Source organism: Triturus cristatus, chromosome 5_1 (genome assembly GCF_964204655.1).
Source record: "Triturus cristatus chromosome 5_1, aTriCri1.1, whole genome shotgun sequence".
Classification (NCBI taxonomy): Eukaryota; Metazoa; Chordata; class Amphibia; order Caudata; family Salamandridae; genus Triturus; species Triturus cristatus.
Window position 1 is genome coordinate 165712687 of NC_140587.1, and position 25121 is coordinate 165737807.

General features: G+C 49.8%; 1 protein-coding gene across 5 annotated transcripts in view; it reads left to right on the plus strand.

Moving 5' to 3' along the window:
- Positions 1-25121, plus strand: part of LOC146830535 (tyrosine-protein phosphatase non-receptor type 22-like) — a 542480-nt gene that overhangs the window by 5698 nt on the left and 511661 nt on the right. For 3 of the 5 annotated variants that reach the window (XM_085604746.1, XM_085604744.1, XM_085604747.1), the window contains exon 1: positions 1526-1739. The exons of 1 other annotated variant lie outside the window; for it this stretch is intronic. In XM_085604746.1, coding sequence (XP_085460872.1) covers positions 1647-1739 — 93 coding nt within the window. In that variant the 5' untranslated portion in view covers positions 1526-1646. Of the gene's footprint in view, positions 1-1509; positions 1740-25121 lie in introns of those variants that run through there. One more of the 5 variants, XM_085604742.1, reaches the window with a different exon arrangement.

Consider the following 25121-nt stretch of genomic DNA (forward strand, 5'->3'; position numbering starts at 1 on the left):
TCTAGATTAACTCTCCTCCCTCTGGGGTATTTTTGCAAACCCATTGTTGGAGCCACCAGGACCAGTATCTTTAGTAATTTTCTGCCAGATTATAAGAGGCACCAAATTTACGATATATACAATGTTCGTGTCTACAACAAAGGGAGAGCTCCAATTTTAATCCCCTCTCAGTAGCAAGGACCATCATATCAGGGAGGCCAAATTGAATCTCAAGGTAACAATTGCTCTACAGTATCAGTGGGAACCAACTGTCTGATGATTTAGCAAGTGACATAGATTAGGGAAGTCAGGCTTCGATCCTCCTATGGCACCATCTGCTTCGAACTGCCCCAGGTTAAAGATTGAACATAAAAAGAGAGGTATCTCTCAACCTTGTAGTTTATCAGATGCTTTAGTGGTAGGTACGGGCGGGTCCATTGCTAGTGAGATCACTGGGAGAAAACTCACCCCGATGTTAGTTTAATGGAATGTGGTGAAAATTGGAGCCAAACTTATTATCCCAGATTGGAAATCGTTTGTTGATAAGTATAACATATGTCTTTTTCAATAAACTTGGGACTGCTCTCCCATAGACAGATCGGGGTATGTTTCATATGGCAGAGCAGCCGTAACAAGGGCCTAGGGCAGATCTTCTGGGGGCTTGTTGACTAGGGTGGGGACGCGCGTTGGTTGTACATCTTGTGTGTTATCATTAAATGACCTACCGGTCCTATTTTTAGTATATATAATGTATATTTCGGACCCTCAGCTAATAAACAGGAATCACCCCTACTAAGCAGTGCCGGACTGACTACCGGGCGTTTTGGAATGCTTCTGAGCTGGGGGCTGATTTCGTTGATGGGGACCTGCGTGTACTGAACGAAATTCGTTTTGCTTTAATTATTTTGAAGTACACGCAGGTCCCCATCAACTAAATGAGCCCCCAGCTCAGCAGCATTCCAAAGCGCCCGGTAGTCAGTCCGGCCCTGCTGTTTCCCCAGTGATCCCCCACCCTGCATGCGTTGCTTAGTATAGTGCCCTGTGGTTCTCAAACACTCATGGGGCCTGTAGCTGTAGTGTGGAGAGTCCAGAAAACTGCACTTGTTGAGTATTAACAAGTAGATAAATACATCAAAGAAGAGTCATGCTCCTTTTACCACCGTGGTAAAATATCAGTGGGTTGTATATAGTGTCCGTGTAATATATGTCTCGTGGAACGAGATGTAGGTACTCTACACAAACTATGAATGCATCAGCCAGAGAAGGCTGAACATGAACTCGCGTGTCTTCTCAAGAAGTTTAAGTCAAGCTTGCTGAAGTCGAAATAATGTCTTTCCAAAATAGGAACAACCTGTCGGTGGAATGCCTCGCCACAGTTTAAGGAAGTCCTAAATGTGACTTCCCCCAGTTGCAATTTATTTTCAACCCTTGTTTGCTGCTCTGCTGTGTAAAAGGGCACTAAGACCCGGAAGGAAGCTTTCTGGGGGCACTTTTTTCAGTGTGACCACAAAAGCAGTTACTAATGATTTCCTCTAAGGCGCGTCACGAAGCTCTGTGACCACATGCAGAAGCCATGGGTGAGCATGTCTCGCAGGGTCCTCGCGTCAGCACCTGCGTGACATGGGCATTCTCGGCTTGGATGGTCTGGCGTGTCCGCTTCTGCCAGCATGGAGCAGAAAGACATTCTGCAGCGCTACTTGGAGGAGGCACAACTTCGAGGCCAGAAGCAGCGGACAGGACTTCAGGTCAATGACTTCTTGGTAAGTTATTCTCGCTGTAACTTTACTTTTACTGTCACGTGACATGGTGTGTTTTGTGGTAACCAGAATATTACTGTCCTTGCTTTTTCCCTAGATCAGCTGGTGGTTATGGCTAATATCATTATATATCAGCTGTGACATTATTTTTACCATCATACTTAAACTAAGAGCAATGCTCTGCTTAGCTTGAAAGTTGCGTCCAATACAATGTTCCAGTCATTGGCTGTACTTAGTATTAAATGCATACGTGTACTTCAACACATTCTTTTAAAGGACATTTCAGACTATACTGCGACGGACAGGGTCATGCAGCAAGTAGGCTGAACATGCATCGGTGTCTTTTCTCTCTGTTGCTGCCTCTGATCAGTATAAGTAGCAACCTATGCATAGGAACATCCGAGGTATAGCCAGCAATGAGAGAGACAGAGGTTTTTTGGGGGGTTCGGGGCAATTATTTGAATTGTCCTGGTGCTGTTGGGTCCTTGAGTGGGCCGGGTACCTGGTGCGCTTATCAGGAGGAGTTGGTTCAAATGCAGTGACCACTGGCATATATGCAAGTGCCAATATGTGGTAGAAATGAATGGTTGATTTTGAAATCTTTCAGATGAATAATGACTTTGAAAAATACATGCATACGAAAGTTAGTATCATGGTACGGTAAAAATCTGAATTCTGTACTTCAGTTTTAACTTTATCTATTTATGGGATTTTTTCATGATATGCTTCCCTAGATCATCTAAATATATTGCTTTTACCTTTTCCTTTTTTGGTCTCAAAATTTCGCCCAGCCCCTGTTTTGTTACACAGGTTCTAAAATCTCTTCATTGATGTAGTGATGTAGTGTGTTGTACTACAACTGTTGATTAGCTGCCGTATTTACATGTGTCTTCTGGTACATATTTCCTAATCAATGCTGCCTTGTGTTTTCCCGTTCTTTGCAGTGTGTATGCAGCTAATCTGTTTCTATTTTTTAATTCTATTTCTTTTTAGCTAGTTGAAAAGGAGAGGGAATGTTTGACTAAAATGTAGCTTTGAGATTTTCGTGTAAACAAATGTAGGCAGGGGCATTTGCAAAAACTGAGTTCACCAGAGAATGTCAAGGGTGCTCCCTGGAAAACTGCTTTAGAAAATGTCTGTCTTTTTTGGTATGTGTGTTTTCGTGAATATATTGCATCTTTACACGCTGAAGACCTTCTGGCAAAAATGTTCAAGCCAGCCCTATGCTGCAGGCCACTAGAATGGCAGTAAGAGCTAGACCATGGCAGTCTATGCTGCTCTGGAACCAGTCCTCCCTCACCCCCAGCTTGCAGCTTACAAGGAAATTCCAAAGTGGCAGAACGCCCAGGCCATTTGCGCCAGACCTCAGTGTAAAATGGCAGTCGTGGAAAGGAGAACTGGGCCTTTCCGGCTCAGAGCATCCTACGTGTTTCAGGGCACACCTGTCTGCTGACGCAGCAAGCGCAGAGCTAGTAAGCATATTATGGGGGCTGCAAATGTCCATTGAACCATGCACACACAATGGCGATGCGCTTCCTGGTGGCGGGGAGGGTCATTTATTGGACAGCTGTGGAAGATAGTGACATTCCGATAAGAGCCATTTGCATGTGGTGTTCCTGCCTTTTAGACCCCATGAGCCCGGCTGCTCGAAGTCCAGCCCCGCCTGTCTATTCCGGAACAGTTTCGTGTGTTATCTAGGCCGCATCTCTCGGTGCCCCTGCCACCCCAGAGCTCAAACGAGTACAGTGGCATAAGCAGCGTCTCGTGGGCCCTAGTTCAAGAAAGGAAGTGGGCCTCCTAAGCGCTGTTTGAACAACGAGTTCCAGAAATAATCAGGACTCTGTGGGCCCCTCAAGTGCTACTGTGTCTGCTGCACCAAGTTAAGCAACGCTCCTGACTGAGGACGGGCAATTGGCGCAGCTGTGGCCATTGCAGCAGCAACTGCAGTGGTATGCGTCTTGCAACATAGTACCACCATTGGTAACCTTCCCCACCCCCTAACGTAACATGCATGCTAATAAATAAACACACAACACATTTCTTGTTTGGGGAAAATTGCTGCAGGTTTATTACATACACCGTTATGTAATATGGTGGGTTATCGTACGGGCGATCCGAGGGCAGGCAACCATCTGGGCCGCCTGCCCGCCTGATGAGCCAAGCAGCACTGGGGCGAACCCCATCTGTGCTGCCCCTTCTGGTGATCCTCTTCCCGGATCACGTGACACATGGTCCCTTATTACTCACGCCCCTTTCAGGGCGGAGCGTAGCATAGCAAACCCCCGGTTGTTCAGGCCCACAACCACCCGAAGGACTAACAGGGTGCCGACACGTTTTCCAGGAACCTCCCATGAGGCTCCTAGGATTTGGCTCTGGCACCCCCAATGGTGCCGCGCAGAGGTACCCTTCTGTACCCCTTTGCTTCCAGATCGCCCTGTAACTCCACCACAGCTCTGGAGGTGGCAACCGTCACTGCCAGAGCCCCCCACCCAAACTGCTAGTCTTACCCGCAACCTCTCCTGTCTAGAGCCTCCTGAAAATCTAGATGAAAGAGAACCAACCCTACTGGTTATAGATGACCCATCTATATGCCAATAGCCCTTGACGTTTGCCTGGTTCAGCTAGTGTCTGATGAAATCAAAGCCCCTATGGCCTGTGACTTGTGCAATTAACTATTCATCCTTCTGCGTGAAAGTTCCACTGCCTCACATGACTCCACCCCGTGCCAACTCTGGGCGGAACAAATTCAGTCACTATGGCACCCATTGCCCCATCTATTTACTGATCCCCCCTAGCTGGCGCCCTTCTAGCACTGTGTGTGCCTAGACACCTGTGTCTCCCATCTCTGGGACAGCAGCCCACTTGTTAGGAGACCGCTCCTTCACCCACCTACCTACTTTGGCTATTAGGGCGGGAAGGATTATACTAAACATTTGCACAGTCCCTTTGCTTGCTAAGTCAAGATGCACAGGAATGTCCATAGTTGGGCGAATGGGACAATGAGCAAGGCTGCCCTCCAGCACTTCCCCTGCATCCCTTATTCCTTATGTGAATTTTGCCCGCTCAGCTCCCTCTGTGGTGAAACCCCCTAGGACTACCGGCATAGAGAATCTGTCTGATAAGCACAGTGCACACTGTCTGCAATATGGTGCCTAACATTCAAGATTGACTAGGTCCTAATCTTCCCCCATCCTCGAATTCTCTCAAATAGGGTGGTGGGGGAGGTACCCACTGCAAACCCGGAGCATCCCGAGCGGTGGAAAATTACCTGCCCTGGTAAAATGTTTGTTTTTGTTGAACACTGGACATGCCAAATGTTCTATTGACATAGTAGCACATTGTGCTTGACACCTTGTTACCCCATTTATTGGGATGGCAGCACACTATGTTGGCTGACAGCATCCACACCAAGCATGGCTAATATAGCTGACCATGCGGGGCTTTTGAGCTTAACTGCAGCAACAGGTCACCTGCCCTTGGTCTGGAGTGCACTTACTTCACCCCGTTGACCAGACAATTGCACAGACCCCTTTGAGTGCTAACCCTGTTGAACACCTTATTGGTGTCAAATCTGGTTTGAACCTTATATGTATTGTCTCACTATTGGCGACACCTCCCCTTTCATGGATTGACAACTTACGCAGCGCACCCCGTTTGCTTAACTGCCGTTAGATCACAGATGCCAGTACCTGCTAACCATCTATGACCCTGGATGCTTAATTCACAAAAGTGTTGGAATCCCAGATTCCCAGTTTTATGTCTAGCTACAATACACCTTCAGTGGATCCTCTGGGAGATACTACCAACCGGCCCTTCAAGGTACATCTACCCCGGCGTTGACTATCATCGTATTTGGGACACAGGTCGCAGAAAATGCCCCTTCCTGTCTCCGGTTCAAGCCCATAGAAGGATAGCCCAGGGGGCAGACAAGTCTGTGGGAACCAGAGGGGAACATTATGTGCAAATACCTGCCGTTTCCTGAAATTGGAAATGGCAGATGGTCTATAATACCCGATCGCCATTTGGCTGTAACGCAGTGTTTACCAAACTTTTTTGCCCCGCAGCACACTTGTTAGACGACCACTACCACCACCCGCCTGCTGCCCTGGCTAAAGCGCGGGTGAATATGTCTTAACTTAAGCGACCTGTACCCTGCCCTTGTTTGCAGAGGGCACTTTTTAGCTGCATCGACCGGACATAGCAAGACGAGACGAGCTTGCGAGCCCCACTCCCACACAACTAAAATTAAACATAGTCCATCAGGGGGCGAGGCATTGCCTTCGCAGCACCTCTCCTTGCATTGTAATTGCCCCGAGTCAGTGTAAAATTGTACTGTCCCACCATTGGGCTGGTAACCAACGGCAAAGAAAGACAGAACCTGGGAATAAGATCCCCGTTTCCCAGAGTAAAACAATAATAATCCTGCACCATTATCAAATGTGCCACAAGCACCCAATGCGCTATCGACCTGTTGCTATGCAGATGTCATCCAATTCAATGACATAGGCGACTTATCAACCCATTCTGCCTTTGTGGTCAACAAAATACCATCTGCCGGGATATCTCCTCTAATCCTATGATGCTGAACCTGGAATTGTAAGGCGCACGTGAGGTTCGGCGATCGTCCCAATACTAGATGCCATGTCCAACTTCTCAATATCGTCCCACTTAGTGAGGGCACTACGAGGACTCGTGAAACGGAATAGAGGTCTAAAGCCTTAGAGCCAATTAAGAAACCGCCAGGAAATCTCCCCATCATGCAGGAACTAGCCAATGGGTCCACTTCCCCGAAAATCGGCCACAAACCCGTAACCCCCATAATCCCACAATCCCGACATACACCGGGGGGGCAAACAGGCGACTCTGGTAAAGATGAAAGAACGTGCAAATTCCATCCCTGCAACCCAGGCATAATACTAAATTAGAACCGTACATAACTATAAGCAAACAAAAGGACAGCCGGACACAGCTGTGCCACATCCAAGAAGAACCCTCTACGGTTTAAAGCCCACTGAGGGGAGAAGTACGGTCCCTGCCTATTTCAAAACCAACAAAACTAAAGAGAAGGTGGACCTCACTGGAGTGCCCCACCATGGCCCCCGACATGCACGTGTCTGGGGAGGGTGGGGGCAGAGAAACAATGACCACTGAGTGGTCACTCGCGACACCGATTGGGTCGAATGCCCAGACAGAACTGATATTTTAAACCTACATGATCCTGATTTAACTTGGGCGCCATGAGACAGAATCTTAAACAAGAACCGGTAGACAGCCAGCCCACTGGAGGCCGTGGTCTGTTCAGTTCTCCTCCGAATTCTCCGCTATCGGAGGCTCCAGATAAGCTCAGGTGTGAGAAAAGTCTATCTAATGTAGCAACCTACGTTTTATAAGTGAGTGACTGCCCCCATTATGGTACGACCAAACCAAGGCTAAAGCAATAGGAGCATGAGGCCTTAAGCAACGGGTGTCTTTGTGTACTGGAAACATTAATTAGCCATGCAAAGAACCATGGACATCCCCCTAAATGCGAGTCATCAGATTGTCAATGCAATCGTGTTGGATTTGAAACATAGGCGCCATCCAAAACTACTGATTAAAATTAGCGAAACAAGTTCTATGAAAGAAAAGCATGGAGCAATGCCCATTATTGCTATTAGTGAATGAAGACATTGTTCATTCATGTGCAGCCAAAGTGAGAAGCACCGCCCTCCAGTGGCCTTCCCACTTTATGGCACCCTGGCTGTACAAATAGGTTTAACGCACCAATAATCAACCCCAAACTGGTATACTGTTTTGCCCCACCCAGGGCACCCTGCCCGGTTACTGTCAAGACAAACGCCCCACACGCAAAATGCAATCAAGTCTGTGATGTCATAGTCGCTACCTCTGGCATATTCTCATAAATCGCCATATATGACTGACACCGCAGTCTCATCCTATGCTTTGTGTGATCGTGGCCCACTTTAGTGTGAGCAGAGACCCGCAATGCATACTTGGCTTCATGGTCGATAATGCACAAGTAAACTACCCTGCTGCTCCTTGCCGCTGGGTCATCCTACCCTATGGAGCCCTTCAGAAAGACCAGGGAACATTATATCACCCTCAACACTTAAGCTTAAATCTTTGCTAAGCATAGGTGCTGAAGGCGATGTGTACACCTTCCACCTGGTCCTGGACACAGGGGTGAAGAGTTCCAGAAGGACCTGGACAATATAAAAGATACCAACAGAGCTGAGGGAGCCCTGAGCAAGCTTCAAGGATTGTTTAAGAGTAAAAACTAATCTGCAGGGCTACCCAGCTTACTCAGGCAATGACTATGGCATTCAGACCGCACCGCGCATTTACTAGGTATTCCGCTCCCTGAAAAGCCTGACCGATCCGCCATTCATAGTGTTAATCTAACGCGCATTGAGAATTACGTATTAATTATACAAATGTAACGTGTATGTGAATGCAAAGGTATTGAAACGCTGTACATGAGCGCCAGTTACATTACATATACAGCATGTCATTGCATCCCTATATTTACTATAAAAGGAGCACTACCTACAACAAGCCCATCTATTGGCTGATCAGTGCTTCTATTTGCATAAGGTGAATTAAGCCACAATTATAGCTTAGTTGCATAGCCAACTGAGAGCTGTCCGCCCCCATCCATAGCTGCCCAGGGTTCAAATTTCTATGTGTAACATTTTCATCATTTCAGTGCAACTGTGAGTGACATTCAAAAGACTATGAATGACACTTTCTTGCAAGTAAAATCAAACAATGATACGGTGCATATCCAACCTACCCATGCCAGCTACCCCCTGCATATTTCAGAACAAGGTAGTCGACAGAACACTATGAAGGGGTATTCAGTGATGAAATGTGCTATGGAGTTCATCCACACTATCGAAAACTTCATTCGAGTATAATGTCTATTCAAGATAGCAAGATGGAGGGAAGGCTTGCCATATTGTAGCAGCGGACGAAAATTGTATTTCTGATTACGCTATGAACCCAACCACGAGGAAAACATCCCCGCAGGCAAAATGGGCTCCCCGGGCAAGGAGGACGCCCGCCGAATAATAACACGATTATGCAGATGGGAGACATTGCTAACCGTGGTGTGTAGGTTAAGGGCCGCACGATTACGAAGTGCCATGCTCTCTCTCCCTTCCCCACTACTGCAGGATTACAACACTGACACAGTTTCCCAAACTCACAACCACCTTGCACAGCCAGAAGAATACCTGTTAGCCAAACGATCCGTGAACCCTTCTACCTGGCACTTTGAGGTTGTAAGGCTGCTTACTGTGAAACATTTCCGGGCTTAGAGTTTGATTATACTTATATATTTTAACCCTGTGCGCTACCTTAAAATGAGTCAAAACTTCCACTAGACAAATCTCTGGTCTCTTTCAAGGAAGATGATTATTCACATTAAAATTGATGCCAGGAAGCGGCAGCAGGAACGCAGCAGCAGGTGTTTTAAAAATGCTAATATACCCGCAGAAAATCTCACCCCCAGCCCAAGTCAGCGCCCGGTGCGGTGGCAGTGATCGCACCGCCCTAGAGCCGGCCCTGATTGTGTGCAACCACAAGGGGTGAAATGCGGCAGAGGACTACGCTCCTCCAACCGTAGCTCACCTACCAACACCTCCAACACTACCCAAGACCTCCGCTCCACACTGGCATCCCCGAGTTTCAGGAAGAGAAGCCCTTCTGCCTACGCGAACACTCTGTACGGCAGTAACTGGATACGGCCAGCCCTCAGCGAACCCGCCACGGCCGCCCAATGCCCAAACTCATCAGTTCCAGCAAGCTAAAAACAGTGAATCGGATAACCCCAAGTGCTCACCATAAAGGTTATGCTCGAATCCCAGCTCCGCAGATGAACCAAGGGACCACGACGGCAACTGCAACCTGACTGAGAGGTCGAAACCACTCGGTGGGCCATGTCGGACAACTGCCCAGAGCGGGCCCCACTCCCGAAAATGTATTCAGATGGCAGGGCCAGCTACCCATGCCACACAAACAGCCCGAGGGCCCAGACTTACCGGTGAACACGACCAACACTGCCAATACAACGCATGCGGTGTGGGCGGGAGACGGCCCTAGCTTCAAATTGGATATCCGTGATTGCGCAACACATACATTTACTCACCCACTTCCCTTTGGCATCATGCGTTGTATTTCCAGTTAAGGTGGGGGGGGCCTAAACGTTTTGGAGCCGTACCACCGCGTGAGATAATTACCGCTAAACGGCTTTGAATTGTGATGGGGGAGTGCCATCGCCCGCTTGGGCACCCCACACGAACGGGCCCTGGCGCCGCTCACCAGCCCGATGCCACTCGGCACAGTGCACGTGTGCAGAAGCTTGTTCTGAAAGTGTTTAGCCTGTCGCCCCATGCCCGAATCATGCACTGGCAGTACCTGGACCCGAAACCCGTCCACACTGCTGCACCGCCAGCAGTCCGGCCACAAGATGCACCTCTACAAATCAGCTGCACACACCACGTGGCTGCGAGTCATCCTCGTGCCGCCTGTTTCATCGGTCCAACGAGACGCCTGTGTGCCCCTTGCGTTCACCGAACTGCTAGCGTGCATGAACTGCCCCTTTGCAGCTTGCATACCAAGCCATTCTTGCCCCTGTCTGCCAGGAGATGGGCGGGAAAAGCACCCGTATTGCGAAGGAAGGGGGGGGTGAACGGACCCATACCTAAACACTACCGAATCCGTGACTCAGCACCGCACGCGGCACTGCCCGAAGTCTCTCCCCTGTTCCAAAATTCAATGGTACCACTACCGCCTACGTGAGCGGGGGGCGGCTGGCGTGGACTCACATGCCTCTGCAGAATTGTCTGAGCCCATAGGCATGCTGCTGTGCCTGCACCTACGCAGCTGCATTCATGCCAACAAACCCACTTCAACCCGCACCGCTTTCGGGCCTGGCGCGCCTGCGCTTACCGCCGTGGACTCACTTGACTCTGCAGAATTGTCTGAGCCCATAGGCATGCTGCTGTGCCTGCACCTACGCACCTGCATTCACGCCAACAAACCCACTTCAACCCGCACCGCTTTGGGAGATTAAGGGGGGAGGGGGGGGCAAGCCGTCACTAGACCACTTTATTGTGTGGGGAAAAGGCCACTTTATTGAAACAGGTGCATATCACAATTTAATTCCTTGGCCACTGCCTTACAAAACTAACACCTCACTATACAAGAATTTCCTGACCCCTTGTTCTTTCCCCCACCCCTACGATCCCCACATCAGTTCCCCCATCCCACAAAATACAACATAACATTCCATAACCAACATATAACCCAATCCTACACCATGTAGCCTTTCCAACTCCTAAACTCCCCTGACCATAACCCCTACCTGCCTTATGTGCAACTGTAACTATCCAACCTCTAATCTAAACTTATCCAACCTGGTTACCCTTTCCCTGTTCCTGCTCCCAAACTACCAAACCTATAACAACAAACTCTAGCCAATCCCGGCCAACTGTCAACCACCCCACCACCCAGAACAAAGGGGGAAGTGTAGGCGGATACGCCTCTTCCCCCTTTTTTCTGCCCCGCCCCCCCAACCCCCACTGATATCCGTCCTGGTCTTAACGCCGATAAACCCCGAGCAACCGTGCCAGGCCCTCCCGCAACTCCAAAAGATACAGATCCATCCCAATCCGAGACAAGTGTACCCCATCATCCCTGAAAAGCTCCTGCGCATCGTAACGGATGTCCCTATGAGCCAACCTGCCAATCCCTAAATGGCGACAAAACCTCACCATCTCCGTATTCAGCTTCCTCCTCGCTTTATCCACTGCCCCAGGGTTGACCGCCCCCCTCCAAATCCTCCGGGGGACAAATTCCGTCCAGACAATGGAACACCCTGACCATCTCTCCTTAATCAACACCAGGTCCTTTTTCATAGCCCGCATCAGCGCCAAACCCGTTTCCCTGACCATATCATTCTCCCCCAAGTGTAAAACCAACACATCCGGGCACTTACCCGCCCTTAAAATCCTGTTCAACACTGACACCAATTCCTTCCAGCGCATGCCGCCCTTACCCCTCCATGCCACAGAGAATAGATCTTTATTAAACCCCAAGCTGTCCCCAAAGTAACTCGCGCGGGCCTGGACCTGCGCCCGTCTCACAAAAGAATGCCCCACAATCCAGATGGACATCTCCCTGGCGAGGGGATCCATAACCGAACCTGAAAAGAGAAACAAGAATGAAGACAAGGAAAATACCAACTAAACCTTTTTTTTTATTTTTTGTTTTACATCACCCCTCCCCCTGCCTCGCTGCGCACATATCGCTGATAGCAATTCGATGACCACCTACCCAACTTCATGATGTCCCCACGCTCCCAACCCCTCGCATGTGCCTCCGACGCCGCCCCAATTCGGAAGGAATGAGTGCCAAAACCCTTGTCCTCGATACCCAGTCTCCTCAGCGCTTTACGCAGCACTGCCAACAGTTGCGAAGCCTTAACGCCCCGCCGATGTGAAAAAACCCAGTCACCCAACCCCCCTGACCATGATTTCCAACGCAAACCCCACCGAAAAGGACAAACCGGCGGCGAGCGCCCCCTCTTCAGAGAAACCCATTTCCCCCGACTTTTCTGGTCCGTTTTCGCCTTTCCGAGCCAAATACTGACCACCTCCGTCCCGAAAGAGACCTCACCCCAGGACAAGCCCCGATCCCCTTTTGACCCCAACAACTCTGACACCCGAAATGCCCCGAAAAACATCCAGGACATGAGTGTAGAAAAAAGGATGGCCTCCCCTTCATCAAAATACATCCCCGGGCAAAACCCCCATCACCCCTTCCAACAGTTCCCAAGACAGCGGTTTCCGCACACGAGCGATGCTCCCACATTCCCGCGCCCAACCTTCCAAAATCCGTGCCCACAGTTCCCCCGCGGAGGGGGCGTAGCCCCACAACAATTTCCCGACGAAAGCAATTCCTGCCAGCTTGCCCACAATTGTCACTTTCGTAAGCCCTTTTTCCACCAGGTCCAATATGAACTGGACTACATCCTCCTGTCTTGCCACCCAGGAAGCCCGCCACCGCGCCCCCGAACGGACAAACTCCTCCCAAGCCGCCCCGTATGCCGACCTCGTAGACTGTGCTAATGAGCCTAAAACCAATTGTAGCATCCGGTGTTGCCTACTTCCCATAGCTGGTGCGGCATTCTGGTCGGGTTCACGTCCGCGTCCTTGGCGAATCCACGGAATCTCCCCCACTGTGAACGAGACAAGGCATCCGCAATGTCATTGTCCACACCTGGCACATGCACCGCGCGAATAGCCATATCATGCCTCAAACACCCCAGCACAAAAACCCTCAACCACTTGAGCACCTGCTCGTCCCGTGCCGACTGCCGATTGACCACCTGCACCACTGTCAATCCTGAACGTGACCTTCTTGTGGGCCAACAAAGCCCCCCACATTGTGACAGCCACCACCAAGGGGAAGAATTCCAAAAAGGTAATACTCCTGCCCCCCTCCAACCATTCTGCGGGCCAGGGTTCTGCGCACCACCTCCCCTGCCAGTACAGCCCAAACCCCTTGCTCCCGCTGCATCCGAGAAAATCTGCACATCCCACACCATGTCCACTTCCCTCATCAAATGCACCCCGTTGAACTGATGCAGGAAAAACTGCCACATCCTCAAGTCTTCCCTCACCACGGCTGACAAACGAACATGATGGTGTGGGGGCCTCTGCCCCTCCAAAGCTCGCCCCAGTCGCCTACAGAACGTCCGCCCTACTCTGACCACCCTACAGGCAAAATTGAGATGGCCCAGCAGCACTTGGATGTCCCTGACCATCACTTTCTGTCGTGCCAACACACTTGCTAGCAGCTCCAACATTTTCTGCTTTTTATCCGCCGGAAGGCGTGCCTCCATCAAACCTGAATCCAATTCAATGCCTAAAAAGGCCAGTGCCGTGCTGGGCCCTTTTGTTTTCTCTGGGGCTAGCGGCACGCCCATTTCCCTCATGATCTCATTGAAACTGTTCAGAGCCTTCTGGCAGTCCGTGGAGTCTGAGGTGCCAACAAAAAAGAAGTCATCCAGGTAGTGCGTCACTCCTTGGTGACCCGTCCGTTCCGTAAACAACCATTGTAGGAACGTGCTGAAACATTCAAAAAGTGCGCAAGACATGGAGCAGCCCATCGGCAATGCTTTGTCCACGTACCAGTGACCGCCGAATTGTATGCCCAACAGATCCCAGTCATCTGGATGAACAGGCAGCAGCCGGAAAGCTGACTTTATGTCGCACGGTGCCATCTGCGCTGTTGCGCCCGCGGTCACCACCAGTGACATAGCCACGTCAACAGAGGAGTAAGATACAGTGGCCGCACTTTCCTCAATAAAGTCATTGACCGACCCACCTTCCGGCCATGACAAATGCTGTATGAGGCGAAACTGTCCATGCTCTTTTTTGGGCACCACTCCAATGGGTGACACAATCAAATTAGGCAAAGGCCAATCCTGAAAGGGACCCGCCATGCGGCCCTCCTGTACCTCTTTATCCAGTTTTGCTTGCACTACCTGTGGGTGCTCCCGTGCCGATCTCAAATTGTCTGACCATCTCCGTGCCCTTGGGCCCTCATACCCCAGCATGAAACCCTCCAGAAACCCCAACCGTAACCGCTCTGCCGCTACTCTGTCCGGATACCCCCGCAGAGCCCCCAACAAATTCTCCACCTTAACCGGAGTATGAGCCCTTTGGCCCAGGCCCCTTACACCCCCTCCCCCCTCCTGACTGCTGTGGCTGCTGCTGGCCCCCTGCCTTAAAGGCTCCTGACTGCCACTGCTGACCCCCTTGCGAGGGACCCTGGGCCCCCCAACATTTGACCAGTGCATGTCGCTTTCCGCAACCAGAGCATTCATGCCGAAAACGGCATTACTCCCGTGTGCACAGTCCCTTATTATAATCCCAGCACGTTCCTTTCTCTCCCGCCTGACCCCTGCCTGCTCCCCCCACCCCCCCGGGTGGGGCCTCCCCGAAAGGGCTGATACACGAGCGGTAGCCCGCTGACCCCGCGAGACCCATCGTATGCTGCCACAAATCTGTATCCAGCTCTCCCCACTTCGCCTCTGTATCCCAAGCCATGCCCGCCCGGAACTCCTCGTTATACTGAGCCCAGGCATATCCACCCCCTGTAATTTGTGCTTTCCGTATGACGTCCATGTATTTAAACATGGCCACTGACCTTTCTGGGAATTTCTCACAATGCACACTAGCGTAAATGAGGAAAGCCGCCGTCCAATTTTCTATCTTCAACGGCCAACTCAAATTCCTCCTCCTTAGAACCCTCCTTCGCCCGCACTTCCCTGTGCAGGAGTTTGAGCATCTCCACATATTCCCCTTTCCAGATCCGCTCTTTTGTTGCCAACATCAAATGCGCCCCCAAGGGCTTCGTTACCCCCATATACGGTAATCGTTTTATCTTCAGCTCCTTACTTTCCAACTTCGTCTCCCCGTCCCCCGTCTTTGCGTCAACTGTCCCCTTCGTGTCCGTCAAACTCTCGCCGTCCTTGCTTTTTCCCCCTTTTCCTATACTTTCCGTGCCCACGACCACATCCACAACATACGCTCCCTTGCATAACCTCCCCCCGACCCCCCCTTTACCATCAGACCCCCCCACCCCTACGGATACCATCACTGGGCGCCCGAGCAAATGCGTATTACCTGGCGCCGATGACTCCGTCCGACGCTCCTCACTGCTTCCTGTCCTCGGGGCCGAGCTGGTCTCCCACCTCGATGTCCGACACGTGGGCCTCGCCTGGCGTCGTGACACCTGCAAAACACTAGCCACAGCATTACTCGGCCCCCCTCCCTGTCCTCCACCACATCACGCAACTCCCCTTCTTCCATGCTATCCTCCTCATAATCCAACACCCCCAGCGCTCCCCACTGGTGGCGCCAACTGCCTGCGTGTTAAACAAACATCCTCTGCTGCGTTGCTCCTTTGACGCTGCCCCCCGGGGCGCTGCGACCCCGTGGGTGTTGGGGCCGGCGAACCCGTACCCGGCCTACTTATGCCAGCCGCGCCGGGATCCCTCGCCGGTACAGGATACGCCGCCCAAGGCTCCACCCTCCCTTCTCCTTGGTGCCGTCGAGCCGCTCCCAGCCCTACCAAGTCAGGCACCCCGCGACGGTCAGATTGTCGGTCCACCGCCTGCGAAGAAAAGGAATGGTCTGGTGTGCTGGGCCTACCTCCTTTCTGACTACCATCCCATCCCCGTTTGCCCGCCCCCAACGTATTCGCCACCCACGCCCGCCCCACTGCGCTCATATCCACGGCCTCTCCCTCCTCACCGTCCCCTTCCTCCCCGTCGCTCCACTCCCACCTGCCCGACCCCCCCACCCCCTGCCCGCTTGGCCCGGCCCCCTCATCCTCCACCGCCCATCCACCGGGCCTCCGCCCCTCCTCCGCCGCACCGCTCACCGTGCCGACCCACCCCCGGACCCCCCCTGTCCCCGCGCCCCCAGGCCCTTCCCCTCCGCCCCGTACTCCGGTCGCCCCCCCCCAACCCCTCCGCCCAGGACTCAAATATGTCCAGGCCTTCCCAATCCTGCTCACTCCCCTCCGATTCGAACAGCACCGGGGAGTCCTCCCCTGCAGCCCTCCCCTCTTCGATTCCGCCTGTATGGCCCCCAACCCCCACACCATCGTGGGTTGGTAAATCCTTGCCCGAAACCGCCTGCTCAAACCCCACCGTGCTGCGTACCCCCCGCCCTCACCCCCCTCACCTGTACGTCCCTTCTGACCTCGCTGGCTCAAATCACCCCTGGGGCCTGTTCCTCTACCATAAGAGCAGCCCCTGCCTGCCGAGCACCACACCTGCGACCCCTGCAGCATTCCCCTCTTTGTTGGTCCCGCCTCCGAGGCCTTTGCCGGCTTATCCCTTCCTTCTGCGCACTCCCCCTGCTCTCCATACGTCGGGGCAGCGCTCCTCTGCCCCGCGCTGCCCCGTGAGAATGCCGATGGAGGATTTCCCTGTGTCGCCTCACCCCCGTCATCCCCGCCCTTCCCCGACCGCTCCATCATAACCGACGCGTGCAGGGCCGCTCCCCTGGCATATGAGCAGCCCTGCCACGAATGACCCCGCACTCCCTCACCCTCTCTCACTACGGCCGCTCCCATAACCGTGGAGCGCCCCTCCCAACATTTCGCCCGCGGCGGGGGGGGCACCTGCCGCTCTCCCCCGCCCAGACGCTCTTCCCCGCCCCAGCTCCCGGCCAGAGACCGCCACACCCGCGCTCTCACCCAACGCCTCCACACTCCCAGGGGCTGCGCTCCTCGCATACGCGCGGCCCCTGACACTCACCGTGCCGCTACCCGCTCTCCTGGGGGGCGAACATGCCGCGACAGCGGCCGCCACCCCAGCGGACGCGTGCCTCACTGGGCGCGCAGCCATCGGCGCCTCCGTGACAAGGAGATCCATCCTCCCCACCTCGCTCAAAAGCCGAATCGCTTCCAAGACACGATAATCACTGCTCGCCATTTTAACACCTACATGTCGCCAACAAAACCTCTGACAAAATTTCCTGCCTTATACTAGCGCTCCCAGCCACCAGGTCACCAAACCTAAAATGGTGGCTGGGGAGGCGCGAAATTGAAATATATATCCCTTGGGCTATAATTTACGAAATTGGGCTACATTTGGGCTATCCCCAAACGTAGCCCAAATCTTCCAAAATGGCCGCTCCGGCCACTCCCCCCCCCCCTCCCCCTCCCAATCTGCCCGGGGGGCAGACCTCGCTGTGCTCGGCTGCCTCCCAATCTCCCATTCGGGCCTGGCGCGCCTGCGCTTAACCCCCAGCGCACTGAGGAATTATAGGTGCTGCTATTTCCCCAAGGCTGAGCTTCCCGTGCTGGACTCGGAACCTGCGACCTCAACATTACACGCAGAAACATACAACAGCCCCCAACCCACTGAGCTGCCTTTTGCCTCCCACAAAATTGTCACGCACGTCCTCCCCTGTGGCGGCCGCGGTACAACACTCACATCGGGCCCCTCGCTCAGGCCCGGGGCAGAGTATTACCGCCAACTCCCTTCACTGCAAAGTGAAGCAAAGGTCCGGCATCGAGCTCACATCATCCAAGATGCAACACAAGAAATCACCGTAATAAAACAAAACCGGTCAATTACCTTACCATTAAAAGGCAGTTACACCTCCGAAATGACAGACTCAAGGAACAGATAAACTAGTGCAGACTAGCCTGGCGGACACACGTATGACCGGCGGCCATAAGATCTGTAAGCAAGTCCGCACACCCAAGGAACTGGGACACAGCACGGACTTACCTACGGCCCCAGAACCGGGCACCCTTCCCACCCCAGCATGCTATCCAGGAGGTGAAGAATGAGCTCCGGAAGCGCTGCATGTCAAAACCGCCAGCCATAGTCAACTACTAACCTCTTTCGCGATATGCCAACCTGACCATGCAGCAAGAAAACACGACCTCAAAACCCGGTCAAGCCACAACGCGAGTCAAGCAGTTGAGACGGCGTGTCCGGCGCACGAAAGAGGACAACAAGATGATGCGGTGGGGGAGGCCTATGTACCCCTTCCCTTGTCCTCGCACCCAGGAAGTGACGTTCGCCTAACGCGCCGCGCCAAGTCTGGGGGGACTGCTCCCTGAGTCCCTGCACCTAAGGGGGTGTGGGGTGCCCAGATGGTACTAGAGGGCTGCCCTCTTCAGTGGCCCCCTGCGGGGCCTCGGACAGCCGCAGATATTGGAGGTCTCGGGCTTCACCTCATCTGCAGCCTCTCTCCGTATTCCCAAGGACGGAAGCTGCAGGAGGCAGCTCACTCTCTGTCATTAAAGGCACATTGGGAGAGTTAATTTCCCCTTTCCTTTATGCGTGCCCCAACGAAAAATGTTCTGTACTGCGTTATTATTCAAAAGCAGCTATGACGTGGAGTATCACGTATTCGATAAGAATGAACACAGATCTGGCTAGAAAGATCCTCGCGACCCATTAGTCACAAAGATTGACATTAGGCCTCTGCGTGTCTCCAACGGCTGTGGTGAGATGCTACGGACTCCAGGCTTACCTCAACTATCATACTAGACGTGAACGGAGGTTTAGCACAGGCTTGGAGACCTGCGAGGAGTGGTAGCAGTGCTATGCACCAATCATGAATGAATGACCAAATGAATGAATGAACACCCCTCATTAAGCAGCTGGACCGCGGTAGGAGCCACCTCTTTTTGTGGCAATGCGTTCTTCTAAAATATCGACCTTTTCTTTGGTAAAGGTAAATTAACCACCAAGAGCTATGAGATAGAAACATAAACTTGATAGACCTGAGCTATATTTATAAAGAATTTGATTCAGGGCGCTTGTGGGAGGTGGTAAAGTGCAGGGCTTCACAGTCTGCACCCATCATCCCTTTCTGAGGCGTACTTGGTGAGTTGTGAAGGACTCGGCTGAAGGAATCTATCAGGTTAGAGGTTTGAATACTGGCGAGGCAGCCGCTTTCAGGGGTTGAGAAAAAGAGAACCCCTTAAATTGCGTAATAATATTGTTTTTAATTTGCAGCACTACTGCGTCACACAACTTTGGCAGCAAGCGCTACATGCTGCAATATGCTGTTCATAAAACTATTTCTAATTATATATTTGTGTGATTTTCTTATAGCTTTGAATATGGTTAATGCAATTATTTTGTTTGGTTTTTTTTCATTTCTGTGTTCATGTAAATCGTTGAGTTTTGATTTAAACATTTCTAAGACATATTCAAATATTTGTCTTGTCATTATCTATGAATATGATGCCAACAGTAGTAATTTACCTGGGCATGTTGCATGTATGAGTCACAAAAAGAAATAAGCGTCACTATAGTCACCTAAGGACTGACTGCGTGCGGCATCCACAAGACAAGTGTGTATTATGCATATGTAAAAGCTTAAATGGGCGAATGAGCCTTCGTCCCTGTATGAGTGCAAGTGTATCTTAGGTTAGTGGTTAAGGCCCTGCCATAAACTCCGGAACTCCTAAACAAAGCAGTGCATATTCAAGGTTTCACAAGTGCCTATGAATCCATTTTAAGCAGATTTATCAAAGACATCACAAAAAAATGTAGAAATATACTACCTACTAATCGCCCCAGTATTTGCAAGATATGTTTAGGAAGGTAGCACACGTGTGGGAAAATACGATGCTCTCCGCTTTGGATGAGTTGTTGTTGAGACACCAATACTCCATCATCCCTCATCTTTCTGCAGCCTTTGACAGCTCCCCATCAAATCCTGCTGTCTAGCTTGTAGAATATTGGAGTTGAAGGCCTTGCTTTAGCATGGATGTCCGATTCTTTGGCTCAACGCTCTTATAAAATCTCTCATCCTTCATGCCTGCAGCTAGACCATGTCAATGAGGTGTACCGCAGGGATCTATTGTATCCCCTCTTTTGTTTAATCTTCATATGGCCCCATTCACCTACCTGATTAACACATGCAGGTTTAGTGCATATCTATAAGCAGGTGACACATAAATCATCGTAGGGATATCTCGCGATGATCATAACTCAGCTGCCCAACTTCATGAGTGTCTCACTGAGGCTTTCATTGGATGAGTGCATATCATTTAAAACTGAATGGAGACAAAACTGGAATTTGAGCCCCCTTGTCCTGCTTCTCATTAGGGTTCGCCGTTCTGGTGTGATGATTAGCACCCAAGCCTAGCTCGGTTCCCTGTGTCAGAAATCTCTGTTAAGAACAGTGCGTTAGCTTTGTCAGACCAAATCTCTACTGTTTAGGTCTTGGTTTTTTCAGCTTCATTTTTCAACCTTGGCTTTCTCATCGATGGCGTGCTCACCTGCGCTCCGCAAATCAACCAAGTGGTCCCTGCCTGTTTTTTTACACTCAAGATTCTTCACAAAATTCTCCTATTTATTCCGCTTTCCCTTAGGAAAACAGTAGTGGGCGCCCTTATTCTATCGAGGATAGACTATTGCAACGCACTCTATCTGGGTGCGGGGGTAAAACAGCTCAACAAACTCCAATCACTCCAAAACGCTGCAGCCCGAGTTCTATATGGCCTTCCTAAACATCATCCCACCTCAGCGAGCATCAAACTACTTCACTGGCTTCCGGCAAGACGTCGGGTAGAGTTCAAGGCTCTTTGCCTTGTACACAAAGTCCTCTATGGAGGCGGGCGGAAAATGTTCAATCTCTATTCCCCCGCTATATCCCGGCGCGCTGTCTACGGTCTTCGGACGTCGGGCTGGTTCATCCTCCCAAAACCAAGAGGACTAGCTGGGGAGGTAAACGCTTTTCATTCCTAGTGGCCAAACTATGGAACTCCCTCCCTGCTTCGCTCCGACTTCAGCCATCTCGATCCATCTTCAGAAAGGCTATAAAAAACAGGCTTTTCACACAAGGCTAACCTCGGTGCTACCACCAGATCTTGCTACCTAGCGCCAAGACGCCTCGGCATAAGTGCGCTCTACAAATACAGTCAGTCAGTCAGTCAGTCAAAGCACATCTATTAAACTTTTACTAGATCTCAGAAATGGCAAGTGTTGAATACCTTCATATCCTCGCGTCTGGATTACTGCAATTCTATTTATTTGGAACTTCATGCATACCTGGTTGAGAGATTGCAGTTAATCATGCATTCTGCTATTAGGGTTTTATCTGGGCTCAAATCGCATGATTACATTACTTCTGCCATGTCTTCAGCCCATTGGCTGCCTATAAAAGAGAGAATTGTTTTTAAGTCAATGTGTCTGGCTCACAAGGCCCGCATGTTTCACCTTTCTGTTCCAGATTTAAATGGTGGATCCCTCGCAGTTTAAGGTCCAACAGCCACAAATTGTTAAAAGTGCTGAAGTTTTGTTGGAAAACTGCTGGTGGCAGAGCTTTATATGTGGTAGCTTCTAGGTATTGGCATTCCTTACCTTTGTCACTTCGGTCTCAGCCCAAGCTTTTGAAATCTTGCTTCTTCCCTAAATCATGTAATTTGAGCCAGTGATTTGTCTTCGGTACTGCTTTTTCTTTTGATCTGTGCACTGTACAATGGTCTTTTCATTTCCACCAAAACCTGTTTAGGGTGTATGTTGCAGTTTAAAAATTCCTAAAATATCTCATTGAATTGTACATCCACGTTTTGCTCTTGCATATACATGAATTAGGAAAAAGCTATAAATTAGACAGGTGCCTAACCATAGATTACTATTTAGCTTAGGTCTTTGTGAGTGAATCAGGCTTTTTGTATTCCTCGAGGCTGGCATAAATAGATTGTTGACCACTTTGTGCTACTCATTCAAGCTATTACACATTCACAGACGGGGATGTAGTTTGCTGAGATCAGTAATGGTTAATAATCGGATAGTGAATGGCAACAAACTCGCAATTTAAGTCTAAGTAAGAATAGCATTACGTCCTTTCATCAAGGATGACATTTACACGGGGAGATATGGTTAAAGGTAAGTTCATTGGAGAATAAGAAAGAACAACTCTCCAAGGGGTAAAGCCTGGGCCAACTGTCATTGTCTGGAATCTGGACACCATTGGGTTCTAGCACCAGATTCTATCCAACTTAATTGGCCAGTGTTAGACCAGGCACCATTGGCGTGGGTCTCCCTTCCATTTGTTCACTGTTGCCTCCTATGTTTTGCTATGTTTTTGCTGGTCTAGATACTTTGGGCACTTTGCCACTGCTATTCAGTGCCAAAGTGCAAGTGCTACCTATTGTAAATTGTTGTATTGGATTAGTGACTCCATGATTGGCTGATTTGATTTATTTCTCAGACCCTAGTACAGTGCACCATATGTGCCCAGGGACTGTGAATCAAATGCTGCTGGTGGGCTTGCAGCACTGATTGTGCCACCCACAGAAGCAGCTTGTAAAGTGTGATCCAGGCCTGCCATTGCAGAGCCTGTGTGCAGTCTGTGACTGCCATGTCGACTTGGAAAGTGCACCCACTTGCCAGTCTCTAAACCTTCCCTTTTCTACATATTAGTCACCCCTAAGGTAGGCCCAAGGGCAGGGTGTATTGTATGTAAAAGGTAGGACATGCCCTGATGTGTGTGCCATATCCTGATAGTGAATTACAGACAATTTCGTTTTTCACTGTTGCAAGGCTACCTGTTCCCATAGGCCAGAATGGGCAGTTTGACTATAACATCTTATAATCCTAACTGACCCAGTGAACTAGGTAGAAATTCGAGTTTAGTATGCTTGAATTCAGAATGTTAAAATATATCTTTTAGTGAGATGATTTTTACATTCTGTGTTTGAAAATACCACTTTTAGAAAGTAGGTATTTTCTTGCCTAACCATCCAGCATGTCTCTGCTGGGTTTGTGTATTCCATCTCTGGGTTGTGAGGGTGATGGAGCAGGTAGTGCAACATTTTGTATACCTCCTCTATTTTGCATGAAAGAATTAATTGAATAACCTACTTATTATATTTTACTAATTGTGTGCTGTGATATATTAAAATTAACTAATTTACATGCACAAATTACACCTGGGAACTTGCTATTTGCATGGCAAAATAACCCTATAACTAAAATACGTACGCATATTAATTGTAGTATATATGGTTAAATAGATATTGCATGATTTATGTGCTTTTGTGACGTCTGCATCTTCGTGGAGGACCGAAAAGGTGAATATACTGCTTTAAATGTCACTATATGCTAGGAAAATACTAATACATAAAGGGATTAGTAAGGGTATAACATTAGCAGTATCATTTCTTTGTATTAATTACTCTTTTGTGTTTGTTACGCTTAAGTTGACATTTGGGCCTATTGGAACATGGCAGCAGAAAACGAGTTCAGAAGTGGCCACCGTTTCGTGAGGCGCGGAGCTTATTGCGCAGACTCGGATGGCACCGTGAACTTCCTATCGACCTCTGTACACGCCGTTCCTGTCAAGGATAGGTTATTGGTGGACTGCCAAAGACCCCGGAAAACCAGAAACTGGTATACATGAACAATGAACATTTTAGAAACTTTGCAACAATCGGAATTGTACCATATCAGCAAAATCCATGTGAACCCGGACTATTCCAAAATCGGACTCAAATTAGAATTCTTTCTCCGCCCAAAAATGTTTCATGTTATCCCGAAATGTATTATAAAAAGAGTAGTAGAATAGGGAGGGTGAGTTGAGAGATGCGAATCGATGAGATGAGATGCGGTTTATACATTTGGCGGTTACTACGACTGCACACCGTCTTTGACCCCACAGGCGATGATGGATGTTGGCACGATTTCTGGTCCTCTGACGATCTTTGGGACTGTAACGTGCTGAGCAAAGGACTTTCGGACTTTGAGATCTGGCCTGCTTTTGGACAAAGTAACGACAACATTCGGTTATGTAGAGCCAATGAATTAGAGAAAACCCAGATAGCCAGAATAGGTAAATATGATGTTCTTTGATATGATTAAATTGATCTAGAAATTCTAAACTTTTGAACAGACAAATGCTAATATTAATGACATTTTAGATTAACAAATATTGATTAACAGAAATAATGAGTTTGTGGTTCTTCGTTAAAGTGAATAAAGATTCCCCCACTTAAATGTGTTTTAGCTGGTTCTAAATCACCATCAACCAATCCAACTAATTGGTCCGATCGACCAAGTGGGCGGAGTGCCTTGATGTTTAGGATTAGGAATCTATAGGTGGCGAATGTTAATGTATATAATGTAAGATAGCTTTTCTTTCCCTATAGGTTATAAGGTATCCCCACCCACATGTCCAGCGCATCTTTCCCCCTCCTGTGTGCAGACCTGTGAGAGAGAACGTGTGAGTGATTGGTGTTATGGGCCCCACCAATGAATGCGTGTGTGAATGAGTTAGTGTGACGGTGGGTCTGCGACGCAGGGACGACAGCTGTGCTCTTTCTATTTTTCCCCCGGCTTTTGCAGTGGATCAGTTTTTCTGGTAGCAGGATGATGGTTTTATTGCGTTGGTTTGGTGATTATTGCTTGTAGATTGCTTATTGATTATTGATTGTGGATAAGTATTGGTTTATGTATTAACACTCTATGTTGAGTCACGTCGCGTTCCATGTTGTTTGACGACTTCTGGGATGTAGGAAGTCGGAAGTTTGTAACGATTCCGTAGTAGAGCAGAGGTAAGCGCTGTTCTCGGGAAAGACGGAATTGTTGTTGTTGTCCTGTAGGTACACGGGGAAAACGTGTGACGATTGAAGTTGCACGACGCATTGTCTGGGTTTGATTCGTGTGTTGCCATTAGGGATATTTTCTGTATGAGAGAAGTGTATGGTAGCGAAGGTCATCTGTGAAATTTTGGTCTTAAGTACCAGGAGTCCAAAAGGAGCTCTGATTACGCTTATCACTGGAAAGGTAATAGGTGTTCCCTAAGCTTGTTAGAAGGATAAAGT